The sequence below is a fragment of the Pistacia vera genome, unplaced genomic scaffold (genome assembly GCF_008641045.1).
Source record: "Pistacia vera cultivar Batoury unplaced genomic scaffold, PisVer_v2 Contig246, whole genome shotgun sequence".
In the NCBI taxonomy this organism is placed as follows: Eukaryota; Viridiplantae; Streptophyta; class Magnoliopsida; order Sapindales; family Anacardiaceae; genus Pistacia; species Pistacia vera.
Genome location: NW_022196053.1, coordinates 965013 through 992335, shown reverse-complemented (window position 1 = coordinate 992335; position 27323 = coordinate 965013). Strand labels below are relative to the sequence as shown.

The 27323-nt window shown below is 35.7% G+C and overlaps 1 protein-coding gene and 1 pseudogene across 1 annotated transcript; one reads left to right on the top strand and one right to left on the bottom strand.

The window, feature by feature from the left end:
* Positions 1-8234: 8234 nt before the first annotated feature.
* LOC116131903 (receptor-like protein 9DC3) lies at positions 8235-9215 on the bottom strand. The gene is made up of 2 exons (XM_031417559.1): positions 8389-9215; positions 8235-8301 (listed from the first exon to the last, which is right to left on the bottom strand). The coding sequence occupies exons 1-2, from the start codon at positions 9213-9215 to the stop codon at positions 8235-8237; spliced, it is 894 nt and encodes a 297-aa protein (XP_031273419.1).
* Positions 9216-10712: 1497 nt separating this feature from the next.
* On the top strand, positions 10713-26995 carry LOC116131902 (annotated as a pseudogene).
* The last annotated feature ends 328 nt before the right edge of the window (positions 26996-27323 follow it).

Sequence of the window (27323 nt, the reverse complement as noted above, 5' to 3'; positions counted from 1 at the left end):
TTTTTTAAGTTTTTGAATTGGATTGTTTTGATTCTTTTTCTGTCATGTATGATGAAAAAATATTTGTTATCATGTACTTCAAATATTAATTAAGATTTTTTATCTGTTCAGTTTAGGATTACATCTGACAAACATGATGCCTCCATCTTTTTGCTTTGTTACATAGGACAAAATTCTGATATGAGTTGTTTCTTCAGTTTTAAGTATCTTGAGAGTGCTGTTAGGGGTTAGTTTGTAATTGAGCTCTTCTTCTATGGTGAGTAGTAGAAAACTATAGATTATGATACAGAAGACAGGATTATGGTGAGTGCTACAGTTTTGCTTATTTTGAGATAGCTCTCAGGATTCAAGAGTTCAGTTTGTATGGAAGTTTTGTGGTGAGTAGTAAAAAAGTGGTGAGATACTAATTAAATTTGTAATAACAGCTGTAGCATTCCAAATGAATTAGAACAACATTTGTGGCTAGATTGTTATTGGTAAGTTTCAAAGTTAAAAGCAATAGATGTATTTTAAGCAGAGGAGATTTTCAAATCAAATGGTATCAGGTGCTTTTTTTTTTTAATTAGAAGGTCATTATAATCATTTTCATTTATTGTCATGCATTTAGGTGCATACTCTATACCATTATTTTTCACTCAGTGGGAAATATTTAAACATTAATATAGTTTTGTGGAATCTGAAGCTTTTATATCTTGCTGAATTGCCTATACATGTGATCAGACTAAATTGGTGGTTGTTATGAAACACTTAGATAGTTAATGGAAATCTATGGGCTGGTTCACGCATCCAGGTATGTATTTTCAAGTATGTAAGTTTATCTGCATTAATTGCTTGGGCTATTAACATTTGATAGGTTTGATTGATAAGTGCCATATCTTAGAAAGTCCTTATTGGTGATATCCTTGGTGAGAAATGAAGAAAATTGAAACATCACACTGAATTTGTCTTTCATTTGTTTAAAGGTAAGAAGTTTAATGATCAAGGAATTTGGTGTGTTGATACAAGAATTATTGCTGATGTAGTGTTGAAACACTTGGAAGTGTTGTTGATGTAGTATTGATGGGTTTGATATGTACCGCTGATTATGGTTTGGGCCAGGATTTTCGATCGTCGTTCTACTAGTGGCTATTCTTTATATCTTGGCTCCAATCTAGTTCAATGGAGTTCCAAGAAACATGTTGTTGCGCTCTCATCCACTAAAGTTGAATACCTNGGCAAGAAAGGATGGAGCATGTATGATTTGGCTACAGGTGAGCTCTTTGCCTCGAGAGATGTTGTGTTCGTGAAGCATGAGTTTCCTTACAAGAAAGAAGACAATATTGAACATGACAAGACCTGCAACAATGCCTTTGATGAATGCGTAGCCGACGAGGACATACCTCCTTATTATCATGTAAATGATGAACAATGCACAGAGAAATCTATTGGTCATGCATAAGATCAAGAAGCGATTGTAGATGAGAAGGGTGCAAATGAAACTGTTGACAGCGAGCAAACTGAAGTATTACTCGGCCGTGGTCACCGACAGCGACAAGAGTCAGTCTTGCTGCGAGATTATGTCTTACACACAGTGCAACGATTGAGCCTCTCTGCAAACTCACACGCCCATCAGCATTCCTCAGGTAGTCCTTGTCCCATAGCACATTATGTGAACTGTGATAAATTTTCTGTGCAACATCGTGCTTTCTTGGTAGCCATTACTGCAGGTGTTGAGCCTAACTCTTTTGCTGAAGCTTTAAAAGATGAGAAATGGAGAGAAGCAACGCAAAAAGAGATACACGCACTAGAGGATAATGGAACGTGGATTTTAAAACCATTACCTCCAGGAAAACGAGCCATAGGTTGTAAATGGGTGTACAGGATCAAATATAATGCGGATGGGACCATTAAACGCTACAAGGCTCGATTGGTAATCCTAGGCAATAAGCAAGTTGAAGGAATTGACTACAATGAAACTTTTGCGCCAATGGCAAAAATGGTTACAGTCCGTACTTTTCTGGCTGTGGCAGCGGCTAAAAATTGGGAACTTCATCAAATGGATGTGCATAATGCATTCTCGCATGGAGACTTGGAGGAAGAGGTATACATGCGTTTGCCTCTGGGTTTTCATTCTAACAAATCAGGGATGGTATGTCATCTGAAGAAATCTTTGTATGGATTACGACAAGCTCCTCGATGTTGGTTTGCAAAATTGGTTGCTGCTTTGAAAGATTATGGTTTCAAGTAATCGTACTCTGATTACTCTCTCTTCATTTTGTGACGAGGCACGGTACAAATTAATGTTGTTGTATATGTTGATGATCTTATTGTGTCAGAAAATGATCATGCAGCCATTCAAAAATTCAAGGAGTATTTGAGTTGTTGCTTTCATATGAAGGATTTGGGGGTGTTGAAATACTTCCTCGGCATTGAAGTTGCTCGCAGTCCTGAAGGAATTTATTTGTGTCAACGTAAATATGCATTGAATATTATCTCTGAGGTTGGTCTGCTCGGAGCTAAACCTGCCACCTTCCCACTCAAACAGAATCATAAATTGGCTTTGGCAGATGGTGATATTTTAAATGATCCAGAAAGTTACCGCTGTTTGGTAGGTCACCTTATTTATCTCTCTGTTACGTGACCTGAGTTATCCTACTGCGTGCATGTGTTGGTCTAGTTTATGCACCAGCCACGGCAAGAGCATTGGGAGGCTGCTTTGCGTGTTGTTCGCTACTTGAAAGGTTGGCCCAGTTTATGCACCAGCCACGGCAAGAGCATTGGGAGGCTGCTTTGCGTGTTGTTCGCTACCTGAAAGGAAATCCTGGATAAGGAATTATGCTGAGGTCTGACAATGACTTGCATCTTTATGCTTGGTGTGAATCGGATTGGGCGGGTTGTCCTTTAACTCGTCGATCTTTGACTGGTTGGTATATTCATCTTGGGAGCTCGCCGATTTCTTGGAAGACCAAAAAGCAACATATCGTATCTCGCTCATCTGTTGAGGCAGAATATCGATCTTTGGCTATGACTACTTGTGAACTGAAGTGGTTGAAAGGACTTCTTTTGGCTCTTGGGGTAGACCATCACAGTCCGATAAAGCTGTATTGTGACAGCCAGGCAGCCTTACATATTGCTGCAAACCCAGTGTTTCATGAGCGAACAAAACATATCGAGATCGATTGTCATTTTGTTCGTAATGCCGTTTACGATGGTACCATTCGACCAACTTATGTCCCGACAAGTTCCCAACTCTCTGATATCTTTACTAAGGCACTAGGTGGACGTCAATTTGAGCTTATTCTTGGCAAGTTGGGCATTCAAAATTTGCATGCTCCAACTTGAGGGGGGGTATTGGAATGTGATCTGTATATTGTCTTTGTATAGCAAGTGAATATTAGTTTCCTGATTTAGGCTGATGCTTTTTCCTTCTTTGGTTGCTTTGTTTCTTGATTATAGGGATGTAATACTGTTATATATTGAAAGGTTTCGGTAAATAAAGGATAACGAAGCAAAAGCTTGATTCTGGAAAATATTGTTTTTACACCAGCACTGTTTATAATTTTACTTCATTTGCTCGCCATTCTCCTTTCGTATTGATTTTCCAATAAAATTTAATCGGAGTATGCTCATACTATAGTCCATCAGTATTGGAAAAGTCTAAATCATGAGGGTGTGTTTGATGTGTTGTACTTTATAAGAACAACATACTGCCAAATTAGGTAATTTGTTGACGAGTTTTTAAATTCTTATTGTAAGAGTTTTTAATAAATGATTTACTTTAAGTTAAGCTAAAATTATGTTTTTAAATGCTTGTTTAAAAATTTAATTAAAAAATAAATATGAATTAATATAATGTGATGCTCAAAACATTATGTCATGTTCTATATAGCATTATATGGTATTATTTAGTGCAATTAACAATTTTATACGATATAATAAATATTATCCTATAGAGTTTGACGCACCAAACATGGCCCGAATCTTAATTATTTCTAAATGTTACATTTGTCTTTCTTTATTTTTATTTCAAAATAATTTTTTTATGAATTCATTTATTTTTCACTACAAGAAATGTAAAAAAAAGGTGAGGAAACTTTTCGTTAAAGAAAGTGAAAAATTCGTCCTAAAAAGTAATGTGGGATGACAAACCATATCGTCCCCAAAGCCGCATTACCAAAGGGTAATGTCCACGAAAAAAAAAATCGTCCCCAAAGCCAATATTAAAGATTATTTATTTTGTGGCAAAATTTTTTGTCCACAAAAGAATAACTATTTGTCCCAAATAATATTGTTTTGTCCAAAAAAAGCATAATTAGGGACAGAAAATTTTGTCCCGGATTAGGTAGATAATCGGGGACAAATGTTTTCGTCATTGTCTATGTAGTGAATTGGGGACGAAAATTTTCATCCCTGATTGTGTCAAGATTTGGGGATGAAAGATTTGAGGATAAAATATTTCGTCTTTTCTTTTATAATGAATTACAAGAGAATTTGTTCCTAATTAAAAATTAACACATGTATTGATTCTCAAAGTCAAAAAATTCATATGAAACATATTTTTAATTAAGTAAAAATTATTGATCAATGTCAAATTGATACTACTACAAATCAACAAATAACCAAGTAATAACAAAATCTTATATATCTATACATGTATCATAAACACATCCAATTGTAACTAATATATAAACAAAAAATATAGAATGTATCAATCATTAGTGTAAAATAACTATACTTTCTTTGTTAGTTGGATGTCAAAATATGTACTATTTTCTTCACTACTTGGATGTCAAAAAAGGTACTACTCCTATAGTAATTGCATGTCAAAAGAAGCAAAAAAGCGGATTGTTAAAGCTGTTGGACATTTACGTATATCCATGTCGGACAAGTCTGCAACAATCATTATTAACAATTACTCAACTATATATTTGTCTAAAGTTAACATAAAACATTAGGGAGACATATTGCTAATGATTTTTACCTTCAAGGAGTAGGTGGATGATTTCCAGCAGCAAGCCACGTCTCAAACATCCTTTCTTGTTTTTCTAAGCTTAAGGTTAGTTCATATTCACCTACTTTCTCTTTATATTTGAGATTTCTCTCCTCTGATTCTCTAAATCTATCTTCAAATTCTTTAAGAGCATCTGCAAGTCTCTTAATTTGAAGTGGAGAAGAAATTCGGTCGAATAAAGGAAGCTTAACTGTCGCATGAATCTGGGAATGTCTTGGGTGATGATGGCCGACAATTGGAGAAGGAAAATAGTCGCCAGAGGTGGAAGTTGGACAGTCGCCGGAAAACGGATGAAGATGGGTGGACGTTTTTGGCTTTGCACAATCTTCCATCTTCTTTTTATACTATTTGTAAAAAAATTTAGCTTGGTCCCTACATGAATGAAAAGTGACAAATTAATCCCCAAATAATATAATATGGGACCCCTAAACAATAAAAATGAGACAAAATCAACCCCATTTCATGTTGGCAGGAATAATATTTTCTTTCGCGATAAATAATTGGGTTTATGATAACATTTTTAAAATGTTATTGTATTTTGATTATATGGTAACATTATAAAAAAGCTACTATATATATTATTAAGTCTATTGAAACACTTTAAAAATGCTACTGTGGATATATATTAATAACATTTTCAAAAAAAGAGTTACCATTGATATAAAATGTGTTATAAAAAATTTAGGAAAATTGTTATCATAACATTTTAACATTAAGTGTTACCATAGATAGTCTACGGTAACACTTTAAGGAAAACTGCTACCGTCTAGAGTTATTATAGGCCATTTTTGTTGTAGTGATGTCGGGATCCTTAAAGGTACCCACCACGCCTTCCTGCCATTTTCAGCCGATCCTCATTCACCACCTATACTTAATTTTCAATTTTTTATCTTGGGTCTCAATCAATTTCAGAGCAAAAGATTGAGATTCCCCAGCAAGCAAGTCTGGGTTTTGTTTCAAATAAAATAGAAAATAAATTGGGTGTTTTCACATTTACTTAGAACTAATAATATTTCCTCCCTAATTAGTTTTCCAAATTTCGTCCATAAAAATGTATTTTTCACAATCGAAGACAAAATCAGATTTCGTCCCTAATAAGTTTTCCAAATTTTATACGATTAGAGACATAAAATTTTGTCCCAGAAAAAAAAGTTTTTAGCTACAATTTTTTTTGTCCAAAAATAATAAATTTCGTCCCATAATTATTTCTCTCCATATTATTTCATCCTTCCCTCCATATGGTCGGCAAAATCAATTGTTGACGCGGGTTGGAAATTGAGTGCCAAGTATTTTTTTTATGAAATTACAATTTCATTCCCTAAAATGACCATTCTAGGACAAAATTGAATTTGTCCTTAAATTAAAAATTTGTTATAGTATTTTCTATCGAGGCTTATTGCATTTATCTTTAATAAGATTACTTAATATAAAACACATCTATTGTTATTAAATTTGAGTCATCAAATATCTTCTTAAAAAAAATCAAAAACCTTATTTAAAAGTATCCGAAACACCATTTTTCAATAATAGTATACGAATTTGTCTTATACAGTCTCAAGGGATTAAATAATATGCATCCCTTTTTTTTTTTTCTTTTATCTTGTCTTCCAATTTGTAATAATTTAGTAAAAATGAAAAAGCATTATATAAGTTTTTTCCTGCCTCCACTTTGTCATATCAATAACAAAAGACAAATAAGTAAATCTTAACCGAACNGTGAACCTATCACAAGTAACCCCATCCCAATTGCAGCAATCAATACCCTCTTTCCAGGAATTTGTCATAGAAAAACTTGAAATCGAAAAGGTGTTCTTGAAACGAAGAAGGGCAGAGCTTTGTTCAGGAGAGCAAAATTTCTGTAAGGGAGAAGAAGAGTTAAAAGAGGATGAACAAATAACTTGAAGATGGAAAAACAAGAAGAAGAGGCAGAGGACTAGATAATGCCAAAATAATCCCCACATCTTTTTCTTTCCAAGAAGAACAAAAGCAAATTTTGGATATGGGAAAATGAATATGAACATGTAGATATATATACACACATCCTCCGCATTTTCTTTCTTCTTTTTATGCAATTATTTACATATGCCAATGGGGTCCAACCAGAGTAGTTGAAATTGAATTTACCCCACATCGTCACACCCGACTATTATGGTATATATAAGTGGGCTCCCTCCTACATGCCCACTTTATCAACTAGCTTGTTCCCTACTACAAAGGCGAGTGACAATCACCTTTCTTTAATACAATAATGCAAGTTATTAGTAATCAACAGAACAAAAGAAAATCTCCCATAAAAATGAGGATTTAACCAAAAAAAAAAAAAATCTAATTTGACAAGAAAAAATATATAAAAAACAACACTTGGTTTTTAGTCAGTAGTCTTTTTCTCTTAGCCTGACAGCAAAGACTTATTTGGGTCAACTAAGAGTTTTCTACACGTTGTAATTGTAGGGCCATAAAAGTACAATAATCCTGCCCCAACACTTAAGGAGTCGGTATACATTCGCTATATATAAGTTGGAAATATAAATTGAGTTGTCACTTGTTATAGAATGCTTTTTGTCAAGTAAACGCCTCTCTTGGGGCAAAATGTCCCATGAGGTCGACCACCATGGGACCTGCTTTTATTAGGGCCGGGTTGGGTAAGTTATATCCTCTTGGTCTTCCATTACTTCCAAGAACATGTAGGAAGAGCTGTGACATTTTCGGACGCAAAATACCTGTCAAGACTAAAGTCAATATAAATGAATAAGCAACCGGAGGGATTCTAGGATATTGGAATCAAGCAGAAAGGTTATGCGTTTAGTTAAGGTTGGACTTTTTGTTGTTGTCAGAAGATGAAGAAGGTCTTGGTCTTCTGCGACAAAGACTTGACCCCATAGTTAATGCAGTTGATTGGGGGCGTTAGAAAAAAGAAGATTAAGTGGCTTGGAAATATACGCTAACAGTTACAACCAAGTTCCCACTTGCTTTGATTTGAAGATATTCAAGACAGCCATTAAATTAACTCATTGCCCACTTGAACCACTCGGATTTATTTCATGAATATATATACGGTCACTGTTATTCCACATTTAGCATTCAAAAGAATGGCCATGAAGGTATTTAAGTTGCANTAGCTATGTTCATTATGATAAAACTGTCAGGAAAAAAGCACAATTTAGCTATAAAGATTAGAGGATTGGAGCACTTACAAAATTGAAGAGTAACTTTCAGATGCTAATTTCTTCTTCCTCTACTTCTCCTATTCAGCCTTCTCACATTTTTTGGACCCTCTCTTTCGATCAATCTCACAAACCATTGTGGTTGTCCTGTTGAAAACACAATGTAACCAATAGATATGCCAAGTACCAATCCACATCCGTATCCCATCAAGGCAATTTTCCAATCAAACCAACTTGAAAGCATTGTTTTCTTTAAGGACTATTGATGGTGTTGGAGTTGGTGCCTTATCATTGCCGCATCTTTTTGACAATGTTAATCCACACAAACCCAAGTTTTCAATAAAGGAATCGTTTGGAAATGTATCAAATTGCTTTCTTTGAGGTATAGGTCCCACAAGCTGATTGTATGATAAGTTTAGCACTGAAAGAAAAGTTAGACTTGTCAATTGCATTGGAATATTTCCAACGAGCTTGTTGTAAGAGAGATCTAATGCTTCAAGTTGTGTCAAATTTGCCAATGACAACGGTATATCACCAGTTAAGCTATTGTGAGAGAAGTTGAGCAGTATGAGTGACTGTAGCTTTCCAATCACCTCTGGAATTGGTCCTCGAAACAAGTTGTCGGACAAATCTATGGTTGTGAGAATGGTTAGAATCCTATCTATGTCCCTCTCAACTCCTTTGATAGACAAAGTTACTGAATAATATTGGCCATCAAAATACTCCATATATCCGACTTCGACATCATCCATGGACGAAGGCATCATAGCCACAAAATTGTTAAAATAATTTACTGGCAAAGGACCAGTAAATTGATTGTGGGAAAGGTCGAGTATTCTCAACTCAGGGAAGAGAAATGTTGCACTGGAATTGTCAATGGGACCATGAAATCGATTAGATCTCAAAATAATAACTTCAAGGTATGGAAGATTTTCTAGCCAGTTGGGGAAGGTTTCATTAATCATGTTATTCCCCACATCTAGGATTTCCAAAAGGATACAATTATTCAATGATGGCGGTAATGGTCCCTCCAATTGATTGCCATTAAGTATAAGAGCCATCAAATTATTGGGAATAGGAAATGTTAGAGAGTCAAGGCACCATGGAAGTTGTTCATCTCCAAATTCAGGAACATGAGGTGCTTACTAAAGTTTCCAAGACATGGTGGAATTTTTCCGCTAAAACTGTTATATGATAAGTCAATACAAAAAAGAGAGCTCAAATTGCAAAATGACGGGGGATCATCCTGTTAAATTATTGTTTGAAACTGAGACGACTCCATGGAAGTTGCAGAAGCATTAGTTTGCTTGGAGCAAATTGAATGAAAGGTCAAGCTCGTTTAGGTTTCCATTGTGGAAAGTACTCAAAGCTGGTGAACAAAATTGTGAGACAGATCTAACCTTCCCAAAGAGGCAGAGTAAACAACCATGAGGGTATTCTGCCACTTAGAAGATTATGATCTAAACTGAGAAAATTAGATTAGAAAGGACCTAGCCTGACTGGGTAAATGACCCTCGAGTTGATTATCAAAAAAGGATAAAGAAAAAAGTTGTTTGGGTTGAATGATGATGTTGGCAATTGGCTGTTGAGATAATTAGAGCTGAGGTCTATATCAGTTAATTACTGAGATTACCGAAAAACATCAGGAAATGGCCCAGAAAATTTGTGGTCTCGAAGATTAAGATGAGGAGCTGGCCAAGTTTAGATATTGTTGCTGGTATTTGACCAGTAAAAACGTTGGATGACAGATTCAAAAAGTGATTTCAGTAAGGTTTTCGAGTGACGAAGGAAATGACCCAGAAAATTTGTTGTCTCCAAGATTGGAACAGTGAGCGGCCAAGTTTAGATATTGATGTTGATATTTGACCAGTAAAATCATTGGATGACAAATCCAAAAAAGTGATTTCAGTAAGGTTTTCAAGTGACGGTGGAATTGACCCTTCGAATTTGCATCCACCAAGACGCAAATCATTCAAGTGCATCAGATTGCTGATTGTGTAGGTAATCCCTGAAAAGTTTGTGAAAGAGAGGTCCATAATTTAAGAGGATTGCTCCTGTTGAAATTTGGCAAATTACCCGTTATATTTTGATGTCAGACAATCTGAGCAGCTGGAGAAATGGAAATCGGAAAAGCTCATCTGGAAACTTGCTTGCATGTAAATACTCCGAAGACTGAGAGATATCAAAGAAGAAGACAGGTTTCCAAAAGAACTAACTGCAACAGAAGACATGTTGACAAAATCAGATGAAGATATCTTAGTCTGTCATGTTTTGCAAGAGTTTTTAAAACCATGTTGACGCAGTTCAGACTTGTAGAGTAAGAAAGGTTAAGCAAAACAAGCTTAGATAAGTGAAAGATTGCGGTTGGAACTGGGCCATAGAAATTGGATGAAGAAGGTTAAGATTGGTCAATTTGCGAACTGACCAAACCTGGGTGAGATGTTGGATGGAACGAAATTATTGGAGCTAGATTGAGCTCTGAGATGGTGAAGGTGGAAGAGGTGCTACATCGTTGATAGGACCATAAGCCCACAAGAACTTAAGTCAAGTCCAATCACATGACCTGTGAACCTATCACAAGTAACCCCATCCCAATTGCAGCAATCAATACCTCTTTCCAGGAATTTGTCATAGAAAAACTTGAAATCGAAAAGGTGTTCTTGAAACGAAGAAGGGCAGAGCTTGTTCAGGAGAGCAAAATTTCTGTAAGGAGAAGAAGAGTTAAAAGAGGTGAACAAATAACTTGAAGATGGAAAAAACAGAAGAAGAGGCAGAGGACTAGATAATGCCAAAATAATCCCCACACTTTTTCTTTCCAAGAAGAACAAAGCAAATTTTGGATATGGGAAAATGAATATGAACATGTAGATATATATACACACATCCTCCGCATTTCTTTCTCTTTTTTTAGCAATTATTTACAATGCCAATGGGGTCCAACCAGAGTAGAAATTGAATTTACCCCACATCGTCACACCCGACTATTATGGTATATATAGTGGGCTCCCTCCTACATGCCCACTTTATCAACTAGCTTGTTCCCTACTACAAAGGCGAGTGACAATCACCTTTCTTTAATACAATAATGCAAGTATTAGTAATCAACAGAACAAAAGAAAATCTCCCATAAAAATGAGGATTTAACCAAAAAAAAAAAAAATCTAATTTGACAAGAAAAATATATAAAAAACAACACTTGGTTTTTAGTCAGTAGTCTTTTTCTCTTAGCCTGACAGCAAAGAACTTATTTGGGTCAACTAAGAGTTTTCTACACGTTGTATTGTAGGGCCATAAAGTACAATAATCCTGCCCCAACACTTAAGGAGTCGGTATACATTCGCTAATATAGTTGGAAATATGAATGACGTGGGCACGTGGTAGAAGCTTTTTGTCAAGTAAACGCCTCTCTTGGGGCAAAATGTCCCATGAGGTCGACCACCATGGGACCTGCTTTTATTAGGGCCGGGTTGGGTAAGTTATATCCTCTTGGTCTTCCATTACTTCCAAGAACATGTAGGAAGAGCTGTGACATTTTCGGACGCAAAATACCTGTCAAGACTAAAGTCAATATAAATGAATAAGCAACCGGAGGGATTCTAGGATATTGGAATCAAGCAGAAAGGTTATGCGTTTAGTTAAGGTTGGACTTTTTGTTGTTGTCAGAAGATGAAGAAGGTCTTGGTCTTCTGCGACAAAGACTTGACCCCATAGTTAATGCAGTTGATTGGGGGCGTTAGAAAAAAGAAGATTAAGTGGCTTGGAAATATACGCTAACAGTTACAACCAAGTTCCCACTTGCTTTGATTTCAAGAGATTCAGGACAGCCATTAAATTAACTCATTGCCCACTTGAACCACTCGGATTTATTTCATGAATATATATACGGTCACTGTTATTCCACATTTAGCATTCAAAAGAATGGCCATGAAGGTATTTAAGTTTCAGCACTCTTAATCTCACATTAAAATTCAAAACCTACAAACGAACGAAATCTCAACTTAATCAAAGCCTTTTTTTGAACATTAATTAATCAATCTCCGATGGGATAACATAATATATATCATAAGATATGCTAAACCTGAGTTCATGCTATATGGTTCGATCCTAATTCTGTTTATTCATCTCTAATTAGGATTATCTTTTATATATATTAGATTTTACTTAAATATACAAGGACCTGATCAATAATCAGTGTGAAGAAAATAAGAATGTTATAAGTAATTCACTCCACATTATGAAGAATCATGGACAGTTTTAGCTAGACAAATTTCAAATGCTTTTATTTCTCTTTTGTTTGTTTGTTTTTCCTTTTTGTTTCTTTCCTGCAGTTCGGGTTGAGAGAGCAGGACCAGTATGTTATTTAGAAGATCAAGGTCTTGGTTGGTCCTCTTCAACAAAGATTTTGATAAAGTGGGCTTGGGTAGAACTCAAGCCCAAAAGCTAGTTGAAAGGAGGAGAGAGCCCAACCAAGATTTTGATAAAATGGGCTTGGATAAAACTCAAGCCTAAAAGCTAGCATAAATAAGGAGAGAGCCCAATCACATAAATGACGATGTTGGATAAATTCAACTTCAATACCATCCCTTATCGTTCCTCACGCTTGGCGTGCAAGGCCGGGTTCAAACTCATCATTCCCTCAAAGGCAGAGAGAGCTCAACCACATATATGACAATATTGGACAAATTCAACTTTAATACCGTTCCTCACGCTCGGTGTGCAAGGCTGAGTCCAAACCCATCATTACCTCAAAGACATCCAAACAAACGTAACTTTGATACCATGATAAAATGGGCTTGATAGAACTCATCTCCAAAAACTAACTCATGGGAGGAAAGAGTTCAACTACATATATACACCATAACAGCCCACCAACTTGACGATGTGGATCAAATTCAACTTCAACAGATTTAACCCGAGTTTAATGCACGTCAAATTATATTTTACAGCTTAAAATTAATTTCACAGAGAAATTCTACTGAACCTCAACTCCAATTCAGAATACACCTAATAGGGATGGAAATATACGCTAACAATAGTAAGTGAATTGCCACTTGAACATTAATGAATCAAACTGTGAAAAGACAATAGAATGTGAAAGTAGATAGCATCTTCTGCATGCACTTGAACAGATCCTATCACCCAGGAGAGATGTGAATTTCAGCTGGACAAATAAAATCTGAAAGGTGAACAAAAAGGGGAGTTTAGCAATTCAGTATGTAAGTTGTGTGTACCATCATATCTCAAACTTAGCTGAACAAAATATACAGTATATGCATTTGAAGTTGTTCTATATAAAGATGATTGGAGCACTCACCAAATTGACTTAGACAAGCAATTCAGTTACCAATTTCTTTATCTTTTGTATCCATGTCTTCTGTTTGGCCTCCTAGCTTTCTTGGGTCGGTCTCTTTCAACCATCCTTACAAACCACTGTGGTTTTCTTGTTGAGAATACGATATATCCCATAGACAAGTCCAGCACCAATCCACATCCATAGCCCATCAAACTAATTTTCCAGTCAAACTTGGTCGTCGAAACCAAAATTGGTTTAGGCACTTCATTCATGACACATTTTGTTGACAATGGTAAACCACACAACCACAAGTCTCCTAAATAAGAATCATTTTGAAATGTATCAAATTGCTTTCCTTGAGGTATAGATCCCACAAGTTGGTTGTATGATAGATTTAACATTGAAAGAAATGTGAGATTTGTCAATTCTGCAAGAATCTCTCCTACAAGCTTGTTGGAAGAGAGATCTAAAGCTTGAAGCTCCATCAAATTTCCAAATGACGATGGAATATGACCGGTTAAGGAATTGTGAGAAAAATTGAGAAATTTGATTGAATTAAGCTTTCCAACAATATTTGGTATTCGCCCCTGGAATTGCTTGCTTGACAAATCAATAGTCGTTAAAATTTATAAGATATGATGTAGAATAATATTGACCATGTGAACCCATATATTGCGCCGCCCCACCAGTATTATACCTGCTCATCATAGCTTTAAAATTTATAAGATATGATGTTGGCAAATAGCCAATGAAATCATTATGAGAAAGATCAAGTATTCGTAACTTTGGAAATGGACATCTTGTATTCGAATAGCCAATGGGACCGTGAAAACTATACTAATAAAACTTGCAGTTTTGGAAGAGTGGCTAACCAGTGAGGAAATGTTTCTTTAATCTTGTTATTTCCGACGGCTAGAACTTCCAGGCTGCCCCATTTAGCCAAATATTGTGGCAATGTTCCCTCCAACTGATTAGTATTTAAGTTGAGAGTTGTCAAAGCACTGTTCATCGTAGGATCCAGTAGGAAGATCTTGTCATGGTTTCCAAGACATTGTGGACTCCTTCTACTCAAGTTCAGATACTCAATAGTGCCCAAACTACAAGGCCATGAAGGGTTCTCTCCTGTCAATTTATTGTTTGAAACTGAGAATCATTTCCTGGAAGGTGGTAGAAGCAAGAGGGGTCCTTGAAGCAAGTTGGAATGAAGATCAAGAAATTTTAGACGCTTTGCCGATCTATACTGAAAATTTGTCAACAAATTGTGAGAAAGATCCAGATATTGCAATTTGTACCACGACCCTGTCTCCTGTTGGGAAATTCTACCAGAAATTTTGTTATAGGAAAGGTCTAAAATCATCAATTCTGTTGAGTTTCTCGGGAAAACAGGGAATTCGGTTATGTTGCAAGAAGAGAATCCGAAAACTTTGAGCCTGGGCAAGATAAAGTTGACATTGGTTTGGGTTCTTAGTGACAGTAGACTGTTGTTTGAAAGATCCATATCTTCCAGGTTTTGGAACTTTGATAAAAATTCTGACCTAACAATGACAGTGAAGTTATTTGATGAAAGATCAAGAAAAGAAAGATTCAAAGGCTGTAATATGGGATTTGGAATTGGACCAGTGAACTTGTTGTTTCTAGGGTCTAAATATTGCAAAGATGGCAAAGTAAAAAACCAGGATGATACTCTTCCATTTAGAAAATTATTAGATAATTTGAGAATGGATAGAGATGAATGGCCACTTACTTGATAAGGAAGATGACCCACAAATTCATTGTGTAAAAAGTGTAAATGAGAAACCTGAGTGAGATTGAATGTTGATAATGGCCGTTGACCACTAAAATTGTTATCAAAGAGATGTATTTCAATTACTTTGCTGAGGTTGCCCAAAACATCAAGAAATTGTCCAGAAAAAACTGTTATGTGCAAATGATAGATGAGTGAGATTCCTGAGGTTATATACCAATGTAGGAACTTGCCCAGTAAAATTGATGAATGTCAAATCCAAAATGGTGATACCTGTGAGGTTCCAAAGTGATCCTGGAATTGAATCCGTGAACTTGCAATAAGAAAGATCTAACAGATTCAAGTGTATAAGATTTCCGGTTGTTTCAAGTAATATTCTTGAAAATTTTGTGAAAGATAGATCTAACAATCTCAAGGGACTACTCTAGTTATACTCTGGTAAATTGCCAATGACACCTCCGTTTCTAGACAAACTTAGCTATTGAAGAAATGGAAGGCGGAGAACACCATTCCAGAACTCGCGTCGCAGCTGAGTATTACTAAGAGATATCAAAGAAGAAGAGAAATTCACCAAGGAACTAGGCACAACATGTTCACATTGTCAAGAAGAAGATATCTTATCACACAACCAGTCCCAACCCTCCCTCTCCCATAGGCTTCGGGCGCACTCATGAGACTCGAGTGACCGAGACGTGTCATGTAGGAAAACTATGAAAACCTATTTATGAATTAAAACCATAAAACTCTTCTAGCTAAAACATTTATAAACACTCATTTTTGTTTCTCACAAATAAATATAGCATCATTTGCAAATAAACAAATACAACTGAATTTTCTTTTACAAAATGAATGTATGATATCAGATTTTTCTATATCTTTTACGATCTAAAACAAATATATGATGAAGAAACATAAACTTTGCAGTGGAAAATGAAATACAACTATCGAACATATGATAAAATAAAGTTGTGTGACCCAATCTTAAGTGGGATTCACTCCTCCGCACAATCTCCTTCTTGACCTAGCGGGGGGAAAGAAAAACATTAGAAAACAAGGGGTGAACTAGAAATGCTCAGTGAGTGAGGAATGTGTTAGTATGTAATAAAACATTTCAATATATAATAAAAACATCTATGCTTATAAAATTTCATTTTCATAAACACATTTTATAATATAAGCCATCTTTCATAACAAATGCTAAAGTCTCTCATTGCAAAACTTCTTTCTGAAAACTATTATGGTAAACTAATCAATACTCATGTTTCTCTAAACATATCATTTCTAAAAACATTTCATATACAAATAACATTTTCATTTATAAATTTTCATTTTAAATAAATGATATATATATATATATCCAAACCATCTCTCAATTACAAGTGAAAACTCTCACCCAACTAGTACCTAGGGTAAATCCGTCAAACCCGGCAAGTTCTAACATCGCGCGAGTTGAACCACTAAATCCATCCTATTAGGCGGAATCGGTTACCGCTCAAGCCTTCAACCCAGTGAGACCAAACATCACTAGGGCCGGCACAATCATATCCTGTATAGCAATATCTGCCTCGCTTGAGCCTTCGACCCACTTGAGCCAACAAATCATCAATCATACGCATGCACAGAATCAAATCAATTTCATGAGGAGGATGGTAACTACGTAAGGTGGTTTGAAAATCACTAACATCTCATACTTATTCTCAAAACATTTTTTTTTTTCATGAGCATATAATAATTTCATAACTTAAAAATATAAATGCAAGTTCTCAAATGTTTTCAAATCTTCTTTTTAAACTATTGCCCAAAAGTATCAAAATTCCATCTTTCTTATGTCAATCAATAATTTCCAACAATAAAATTGCAATAAAGCTCATTTATATAAAGAATCAAACATATTAGGGAATTTAAAACAATAAACAAGTATAAATAAGTATTTAGAGAATACTTTGTTAAAATAAAAGTTAGGGTTTTAGATTTTTCCACTCACTGTTTGGAGCTCAACCCTTAAGTCAAAAAATGATTGAAATCTTCTAACAATGCTGCCGCTTGCCTCCCTATGTACAAAATCCAATAAATCTTCCACACATAAGTCCCCATAAGATAACACCTTAATATTAAAATCATTGGACACTTCACACACCAAAAGATTAACGTAACTTCTTCTTTAACAAAACTGTCTCATAACTGAACATCGGTCCCTCTCGGATTTTTCATAAAACATTAATTCATCAATTTAAGCCATAATTTTAATGGAGAATTCTAGAGACACATAAGTTGTTCCCATAATTTGGTCAAGTCATTCCAAAATCAATAACTATTTAAAACACAATTTTCTTTCAATTCATTCAAATCTGCCCACTGTTTCCAGAATTGAGGTTACTCGCTTGGAAAATTCGTAACAATTTAACCTTTATTCGAAACTTAACGAAATGCTCCAGAATGAAACTAGACACATATAGGATTCACCAGAATTTAAAATCTCTCAATTTGGTTACGAATAGATAGATCAAATTATTTTCCAAAAATACATGTTCTGCAGAAAACGAAAATTCCAGAATTCACAAGGCAAATTCAAAAATCCATATAAAATTCAATCCTTCGATTTTTTGAGTGAAATAAATTTCTAAACACTCCTCAAGAAGCCTAAAGCAAGATATCCAAAATTAAGCTTCGATAAAAAACCCAAAACATCTAAAAAATTTTCGGAATCCTAGATGGACAGATTTTGCATAATAAACCCTTATGTCAAAAATCATATCTTTAACTCATTTTTGTTTAGGAACAACACCTATGTTCTACCCACACAAAATTATTGAAATCAATCTCCCTATTTTAGTTTTGTTTTTATGAATTTATACCAAATCATAGACAAAACAATCCAAAAAGAGTTCTTTAAACCAATTGAATCATAAATCACCAAAAAGGGAAACATCAAGCTTTACTCACCTCCCATTTGCTCAATCTCCCTTTGCTCTTTCCGATCACCGGAATTTGCTCACCGGCAGCCACTTTTCCAGCCACCTCCATCGTTCTCTTCTCTCCTCTCTCTCTATTATTGGTTTCATCTTTCTCTCCCTTCTTTCTTTTCTTCTTCCTCTCCTTCTCTTCTTCTACTTTCTCCATTTTCTCTCTTTTCTTTCTCTCCTTTTCCTTCTCTCTTTTCCTCTCTTTTCCTTCTTCTTATTCTCCGTTTTTCTTTTGAGTAATACTACATATATATCATTTTCATACAATATTTCTCATACAACATTATATGACAAGATATGATTAGCTAATTTAAAGTTAAAATTAAATTTTCACCCAATCATATCTTACCACATAATGTTGTATGTGTAGTATTATTCTTTTCTTTTCATTGAATGGTTATTGTTTATCAAAATATCTGAAGAATTTTAATTTAGTCCCCACTTATTTCACTATATCCCCTCAAAATTTTCAATTTCTTACAATTTAACCCCCAAAATCACAAAATAAGGTTTAATAAAACTCTATACAAAAAAAAATACGGGGTATTACATCTTACTTCTGTGAGTTTTTGCAAGATCTTATTAAAACAATTTTGGCCAATTTCCAGTCCGTGACCAACATTGTTGTCTGAGAGATCAAGTGAACCCAGCTTGGAGAGGTGAGAAATCTCACTTGGAACTAAAACCAGAGAAATTGGATGAAGAAAGATTAAAATGTGTCAATTTTGTGAATTGTGCGAAATTGGATGAGATTTCGGAAAACATGAAATCGTTACAAGCAAGATTGAGGCTACGGAGATGATGAAGAAGGAAGATGCTACTGTTGACATGGATTTTCCAATCAGCTGACTAAAACTATGGTCATGACCAATCACATGACCTGTTGATTGATCACAAGTGACCCCATTCCACAAGTAGCAATCACTATTGCAGAACTCTGTTTTTGGAAAAGAATCAACATTATTGCAGTGAATATAGTCAGAATTGTGAATTAAGGAGGCATTCTTAAAATGAAGTAACACAAAACTTTGGTCAGAAGAGCAAAGTTGTGGTGATGGAGAAGAACATCTAGAAGTAACTTAGAAAATAGCTTGTAGATGGAAGAACAAGAAGAGGAGGCAGACGACTAGATATTTCCATGGCAAACCCCACATACTTTTCTATCTAAGAAACGAAAGAAAAGATCTTTTGAATATCTTTGTTAAGGAGAAATGAATGTGAATATGTGTACATATAGACACTCCTTTCAAGCAAATTAGACCTTGACTATCTCCGATTTATGCTATTCCATTTTAAGTTGTTGGTAATCCATAGTGCCGCTTAGCACTATAATCCATGAACATGGGAAAACTACTGGTTACAGAAAGTGAAAGCACTAATGATCTGATAATTAATTTTAGGGAAAATGGGTCATGAAAGATGATACAATATATATCATCTCGCTTTTCCGTTTAATTTTTGATTGATTTGATAATAGAGGGATTATTTATTACGCCAATAGAAGAACTTAATATGAAAAAAATAAGTGCTGGTTTCACTCAGCACATCATCTCGACTTGAGCAACGACTTGTTTTTGGTCAATGCTTTTATGAAATTCTCACTTACCCACTAAAACCAGTTATCGATCATTCCTGTTCATGATGATACAAGAGACTACTGTATTTGCTATACTTTGTTACAATTCTTGCCAGTGCATTAAAACTTAGGCTCAAGCGCAGTGAAGACTAGCCGACAAGATGATTCCTCCATCCGTAATTTGGCATTCAGTTTCGGTTGACTTCATCCTTAATTTCTTTATACTATCTGTGATAGCTTTGGCCAGAAAATCTGTAGTGCATATATCGATAGATTACTCTTAAAAATAGTTAATTTCTTTTAAGGTAGTATAGCCAGGAACATAAGCAGAATTGCATATTGAGATTGACTGCAATAATAATATTGGATTGAGCTGTAATGAGATGAGATACTCCTATCTGTTAAAGAAATTATCTTACAAGTGTTTAGGGCTTGAGTCATTTGTTTCAGACTTGAAATATAGACTTCTATTCAATAGAGTCTAGGAGATATTTCCTAAAACCTCCTAGAAGGTTATAGATCATACTCCTGTGGTTCGAAATTAAAGTAAATACTTTCAATTCTTTAATTACTATGTTCATGGTTGTTCTTCATTTGTAGTATAATTGGAGTCACTTTGTTCTTATCTTCAGGACATTTTTAGTGCTGGTAGTGAGACATCTGCTATAACTGTAAACTAGGCGACAGCTGAAATGATGAAAAATAAAAGAGTAATGGAAAAGACGCAAGCTTGTTAGATGATGAATTGTTTACAAAGTCAAAGACTAACTAGAGTTAGTTTTTGTAACTGCAGTTTGTTAAGCTTAGTAAACGAAATCTGTATAAAAAGGTTCTTTATCTTGCACTTACTCTGGTTCTGCCTTAATTTTACGAAGAGTATTGATTGTTCCCAAGATTACTAAGAATCTCATCAGTATTTCTCGTCTTGTTCAAGATAATCCTGTTATGGTTGAATTCTCATCTGGTTCTTGTCTTATTAAGCACAAGACAACCCGAGCAATTCTTCTAAAAGGATACCTTAAAGATGGATTGTATTTTCTGGATCTTTCGGGAATCCTATCTCATAAAGCTCTCCTCTCAGCTCCACCGTTGCTGACACGGGCTTCTACTTCAACTACTTCGCTGCTTCATCCTACAATTCATCTTGTCTATTAGCCTTATTCTCCTAATAATACGTGGAATTCGTCTGCTTCTAATAATGATGATACTATTGCTACTGCTTGTGTATCCCTCTCACAGTTTCATGGTAATAAGCTTGGTGATTTATGGCATCAAAGATTGGGCCATCCTCATTTGGTTGTCCTTCATAAAGTTGTATCTCAGTTTGATAAACCAGTTACTGTATCTACTTCATTTTGTGTCTCTTGTTGTTTTGGTAAACAATGTCAAAATAATTTTCCAAGCTCAATTCGCAAGAGTTTGCAACCTTTAGAACTTGTAAATTCGGATGCTTGGGGACCAGCCCTATTGCTTATGTTGAAGGATATAAATACTATGTTCATTTTGCGGATGATTATAGTAATTTTATTTGGATCTATCCTTTAAAGGCTAAGTCTGAGACAAAATTGGCTTTTATGGAATTCCATGTCATGGCTGAACGTCAATTCGGTACATCCTTGAAGTGTTTGCAAACAGATTCTGGTGGCGAGTTTCAAGCTCTTTTCCCTTACTTAAAACAACATGGCATCCTTTTTCCGTTGTCCTGTCCATATACGCATCAACAGAACAGCAAGGCAAAGCGAAAGCATCGACACCTGGTTGAAATTGGCTTGACTTTGTTGGCTCAAGCTTCTATGCCACTCAAATACTGGTAGACTGCTTTTCAAACTTCAGTTTTCTTGATCAACTGTCTGCCTACTATTACTCTAAATCACATGTCTCCTTTTGAAGTTCTGTTTCATCAAAAACCAAACTACTCTTTTTGGAAAGTATTTAGGTGTGCCTACTACCCTTACCTTCACCCATACAATCGTCATAAGTTTGATTTTCATACTTCTTGCTGTGTTTTTATTGGTTATAGTCTCTTTCATAAGGGATATAAGTGTCTTCACTCCTCTGGCAGAGTCTATATTGTCAAGAGTGTTTCCTTTAATGAAAATTATTTTCCTTTTTCTGACTCTTTTCCTCAATTTAACATAGATTCTTCTTCTGTTGAGACGTGTCCTGCATCTGTCTCTTTTTGGCCTATTGTCACTTCTTTTCCATATACAAAGCCACCTACACTTACCATTTCTACTCCTTCTCATATGTCACCTACAAAGAGTCTTGTGTCTTCACCTTTATCCATTACACCTACTCTCTCACATGCATCACCAAATGAGTCTTCTTTGGTTTCATCCACTGCACCAACTTCACATAATTTGCTCCCACGTATCTCTCCTCTTTTAGAAGTCCCTTTTTACATTGAATTAAATACTCCTCCTCCTGCTGTTCAAAGACTTCATGCCATGAAAACAAGATCACAAATAGCGCTGTCCCTTTTCTACGGTAGCCTTATTTGCTACCACTTGTATCAATCCTCATGAGCCATCTTCAGTTGTTGAAGCTCTTGCTTCTCCTCATTGGTTTGCTGCTATGACAACTAAATTTGACGCACTTCAGAGTAATCAATCTTGGATTTTAGTTCCACGTTCTCCTGATATGCATGTTGTTTCAAATAAATGGGTATTCAAAGTTAAATACAATGCTGATGGCTCAATTCAAAGGTGTAAGGCTCGTCTTGTTGCAAAAGGATTTCAACAACAACCTGGTCTTGATTTTGTTGAAACTTTCAGCCCTATTGTGAAACCTGTTACTGTGCGTGTGATTCTCACCTTGGCTGTCACTCATCACTGGGATATTCAGCAACTTGACGTTAATAACGCATTTCTTAATGGCGATTTGCAAGAAGTAGTTTATATGCATCAACCGGTTGGTTTTGTTGATCCAAATCATCCTGGTTATGTTTGCAAATTATCCAAGGCATTATATGGCTTGAAACAGGCCCCTCGTGCCTGGTTTGATAAACTCAAATTTGCCTTACTCGAATGGGGTTTTCGGAATGCAGTCTCTGACACCAGTCTATTTTATTTTTCAGATTCTGCTTATGTTATCTATCTGTTGATCTATGTGGATGATATCTTGGTCACTGGTGATGATCCTCAACTTATTTCTCAACTTATCTCAGATTTGAATGGTAAGTTTTTGCTTAAAACTCTTGGTTCTTTGAGTTACTTTTTAGGTATTGAGGCTTACCGTGATGAGTCAGGCCCTTATCTGACTCAAGCCAAATATATTTAAGATTTAGTTTGCAAAACTAATCTTTCTGAAGCTCATGCTTGTCCTACGCCCATGGTCTCTCATTGTAAGCTGGCTTTGCATGACAGTGAGCTATTTAGTGAGCCTTCTTTGTATCATAGCACCATTGATTCTCTTCAGTATCTCACCATTTGTAATATCCCACTTGAGGTATGTACTTACGATTTACTGTATTAGTTAAAAGTTTATTGTTTCAGCTTCAATTGAGTTTGTTTGTTATCATGGTATGTTGAGTTGGTTGAATGGTTGCCTTGAATTGGTTGAGTTTTGGTGAAGTTGGGAAATCCAATCTTCGCCGGGGCGAAGAATAAGCTTCGCCGCGGCGAGGAGGAGCTGCACCCACGGGTAGGTTCTGCCCTGTTTCGCTGGGGTGACGGAAAGTTCTTCACCGCGGCGACGGAAAGTTCTTCGCCGCAGCGACGAGCTTAATAAAAAGTTTCTTGAGTTTTCTAGAGAATTCTTTTTTTGGGGCACAATGACCATTCTACCCCTAATTAGTAGAAAAAGTGGGGAGTAAAATGTAAAGAAATTTAGTAGAGATTGTGTTTGGATGGGGGTGTATTTATAAGGAATCAAAGGATATAGATGAAATTTCTAAGGAAGGACAAGGGCAAAATGGGAAATGATGTTTATAATATGAGCTAAAAAGAGTTAAAGTGTAGAGAAACCTTTTATTCATTCATTTCCACCACCTCTTCCATTTGCCTAATTTCTCTCAATTTCTCCATCCAATCTTCCAAGATTTCTAAGGGCTTTAAGAGAGCTTTTGAGTAAATTTGAGTAGAGATTTCATCTAAAGCATCCTAAGGTAAGGATTCATGCTTTAGATGTGAGTTTTCTTATAGTTATAGTGAAGTCTTATTTGGTTGTTGTTATTGTTCTTGTGGTTGTTTTGAGTTGTAGAGAGAAGACAAGACAACAAAGGAAAGGAAAAGTGCTAAAGAAGTCACCTTTTCACAAAGTAAGTAAATCCAACCAACGTGAGTTTTGAATAAGCTTTTGAGTAGAGATGCATGCTTGTATAAGTATGTTATGTTGTTGAGAATTGAGTTGAGATGAATATGTATTATGAGAAGTGTTTTTGATGTGTGATGAGAAATGAATTTGAGATGAAGTTTGAGAGATGTTGTGTGAACCTATTTGGAAGTGCTTTTCTTGACAGGGATTATGAGTATTTGAGGGAGTTTTCTCCCAATTTGAATGGCTAGAGAATGAAGTATAGTAGTAATTTTAGTAGAGTGTTTATATGCACATGACTTGCTTAATGAAATGCCTAAGTAAAATCTGCCCTGTCACTACCGTGACTTTCTAAGTAATTTTTGGGCATCTTAAGGATTGAACTGGGCTGAGACCAAAACATAGAAGTTATAGCCCTGTTTCTAAGCTTTAAAACGAGATCAAAACCGTAGCAATCCGAGGTGTATAACGTAAGTTATGATCTTTTTTAGTGTGACCTGTGCAGAATGACTGTTTTGATGCAATCTTGTATTTGGCATTTCATTAGTGCATTAGTGAGCATGAGCTATCAATACACATTTTTTATGCACTTAAGAAGTAGCTTGAGACATAGTAGAGAATTTGAGTAGAAGCTACTTTAAGAGCTAAGAGAAACAGGATAGAGTAGGTTGTGCAATGGGGAACCCGTGAGTAATGGGTAGAGTATTCCCGCATGTATGTCGCATTGAGAAAGCGGCATGAGTATGAGAGAGAGAAGTGGTGTAGCCCGTGAGAGTGCATGCGGATGAGGGCTATACCCGAGTACTCGAGAGAGAGATTATTCACTCACATGGCCAAGGGTTCCGAATCCATGCATAATTGAGTCCGATCGGCTAGAACGAGTAGAGGTCACGTAGAGTGGGAGCGAGTCCCGGCCGTGCCCTCGGTAAGATGGGGCCGTGACTTATTAAAGAGTTATTAGAAAAGAGTTCTAAGAAAGAGAACTAGAGTGAAGTACCAAAGAGAAATTGAATAAGAAGTTGTAAGGAAAGAATTAGAGAGAGAGAGTTACGGGGATAGATGAGTAGAGGATTTACTTACTGAGCATTGTTTTAGTGCTCACCCCATTGTTTTCCTATGTTTTTCAGGATCTAGGTGAGGACACGGTCGGATGGACGTCGGCGCTCGAGGAGAAGCGGTTACACTGTCTATTATGTTTTTGATGACTTTTGTACACATTATAATTTTGTGTAAAAATATATAGGTTTGTAAAGAATATATGTATATTTAATAAAAAGAAAATTTTGGGCCCAATTTCTTTATATTATTTTATATGTATTTCATTATGAGTATTTGAGTAGAAAGTGGCTATTACACCATTACTAGGCCTGATATTGCCTTCACTGTCAACAAGTTAAGCCAGTATTTACAAGCACCTACGGTTTAGCACTGGCAAGCTTGTAAGCGTCTACTTCGTTATCTTAAAGGTTCTCTTCACTTTGGCTTACATCTCCAGGCTACTATTCCTCTTATGATTGAAGGTTATTCTAACGCCGATTGGGCTAGTAACCTTGATGATCGTCGCTCCACTACTGGCTATTGTATTTACCTTGTGGTAATCTAGTTCAATGGAGCTCTAAAAAGCAACATGTTGTTGCTCGTTCCTCTACTGAATCTGAATATCGCTCTCTTGCTCAAGCGGCTACTGAAGTTATTTGGCTGCAACAGTTGTTTCAGGAGCTTGGTGTTTCATTAATGCATTCCACACCAGTTCTCTGGCGTGATAATATAAGCGCTGCCTCTTTTACTTCTAATCCTGTTCAACATGCTCGCACCAAACATATTGAGATTGATCTTCATTTTATTCGCGAAAAGATTGCCTCAAAAGCCTTAGCAGTTCAGTATATTTCTTCTGCTCATCAACTTGCTGATATTTTTACTAAACCTATGCCTATTACTCAATTTGGTCTTTTTCGCGACAAGCTCATCAAGGCTTCTCCTTTGTTTCGCTTGAGGGAGGATGATGACTAGTTGAAGTTGCATTGCTATGGCATTGATATGAAGTTGCTATGGCATTTTTCGGATGTTGTTGTTTTGCACTGCTGGAGTATTCTAGACTGATACAACTATATTTTTCTAGAAGATATGTGCAGTTTTGCGTTGTTGTTTGGTGTTGCATTTTTAGGATTTTATTCTACTGTTGCATCTGCTCTCTGTAAGCTGTGTTCTGAATGAAGCTTCTGTTCTATAGGATTCTACTGCATCAATTCTGTTTTACTCTGTTAAGCAAGCTAAGACAAGGTTTTGTCTAGCTTGAGGGAGGATGTTAAATGATGAATTGTTTACAAAGTCAAAGACTAACTAGAGTTATTTTTTGTAACTGCAGTTTGTTAAGCTTAGTAAACGAAATCTGTATAAAAAGGCAACACTTTTACTGTTTTCATTAAGTGAAAAGATTAATAAAATCTTTCTCTTCTCAACAGTTTTTTATTTCTTTAAAGCTGAGGTGAGCGAAGTGTTTAATAGAAAAGGCAAAATCGATGAAGCAGGCATGCATTTATGAAATGAAACTCTTGAAGTTAGTGATAAAAGAGACTCTGAGACTGCATCTTCCTGTTCCTTTATTGGTTCCAAGAGAATGTGGTAAGAGATGTGTGATTAATGGATTTGATATACCCATCAAAACTAGAGTCATTGTTAACGCATGGGCAATTGGAAGAGATCTGAAATATTGGAGTGAACTTGAGAGCTTTAGTCCAGAGAGATTTCTGGATTGTTCTGTTGACTTTAAGGGGACTAATTTCAAATACATCCCATTTGGTGCTAGTAGGCGAACGTCTCTAGGAATATCATTTGGTCTTGCTGACACTAAGCTTCCACTAGCAATGTTATTGTACCATTTTGATTGGAAACTTCCGAATGGAATGAAACTTGAAGATTTGGATATGACTGAGAAATTTGGTTCAACAACAAGAAGAAAAGAGGATCTTCACATCATTCATGTTCCTCATCATCCTTCCACAAATGCATAAGCTTGCTGGAAGAAAAAGGGTAGCATTTTTAGTAGGTAAATAACACTATGTTCCTAAGGTTTTTAATTATTCATAAAACTCTCTGTGGTTTAGGGAATTATAAAAAATGCTCCAACTGTTTCTGAACGAATGTATGTAATGTCTCTCTTTCTAGCTAATATACTTCTAAAATAACAGTAAAAACTCATTAAATATATATAAGAAAATATATAAACGAGTATGAAAGTATGGGCCTATATTTAATTTTCTTTATACACAAACTTTACATAATATAATAAAGTCTCAAAATATTAACTTGACAGTTTTGCCTAGCCCTTCCACTGCGTGA

Coding starts and splice junctions, on each gene's coding strand:
- LOC116131903 (XM_031417559.1), bottom strand. CDS start 9,215: ATGGCTCTTATACTTAATGGCAATCAATTGGAGGGACCATTACCGCCA. Junction 8,302..8,388: donor AAAGAAAACAATGCTTTCAA/GTTGGTTTGATT, acceptor TGTTTTCAACAG/GACAACCACAATGGTTTGTG.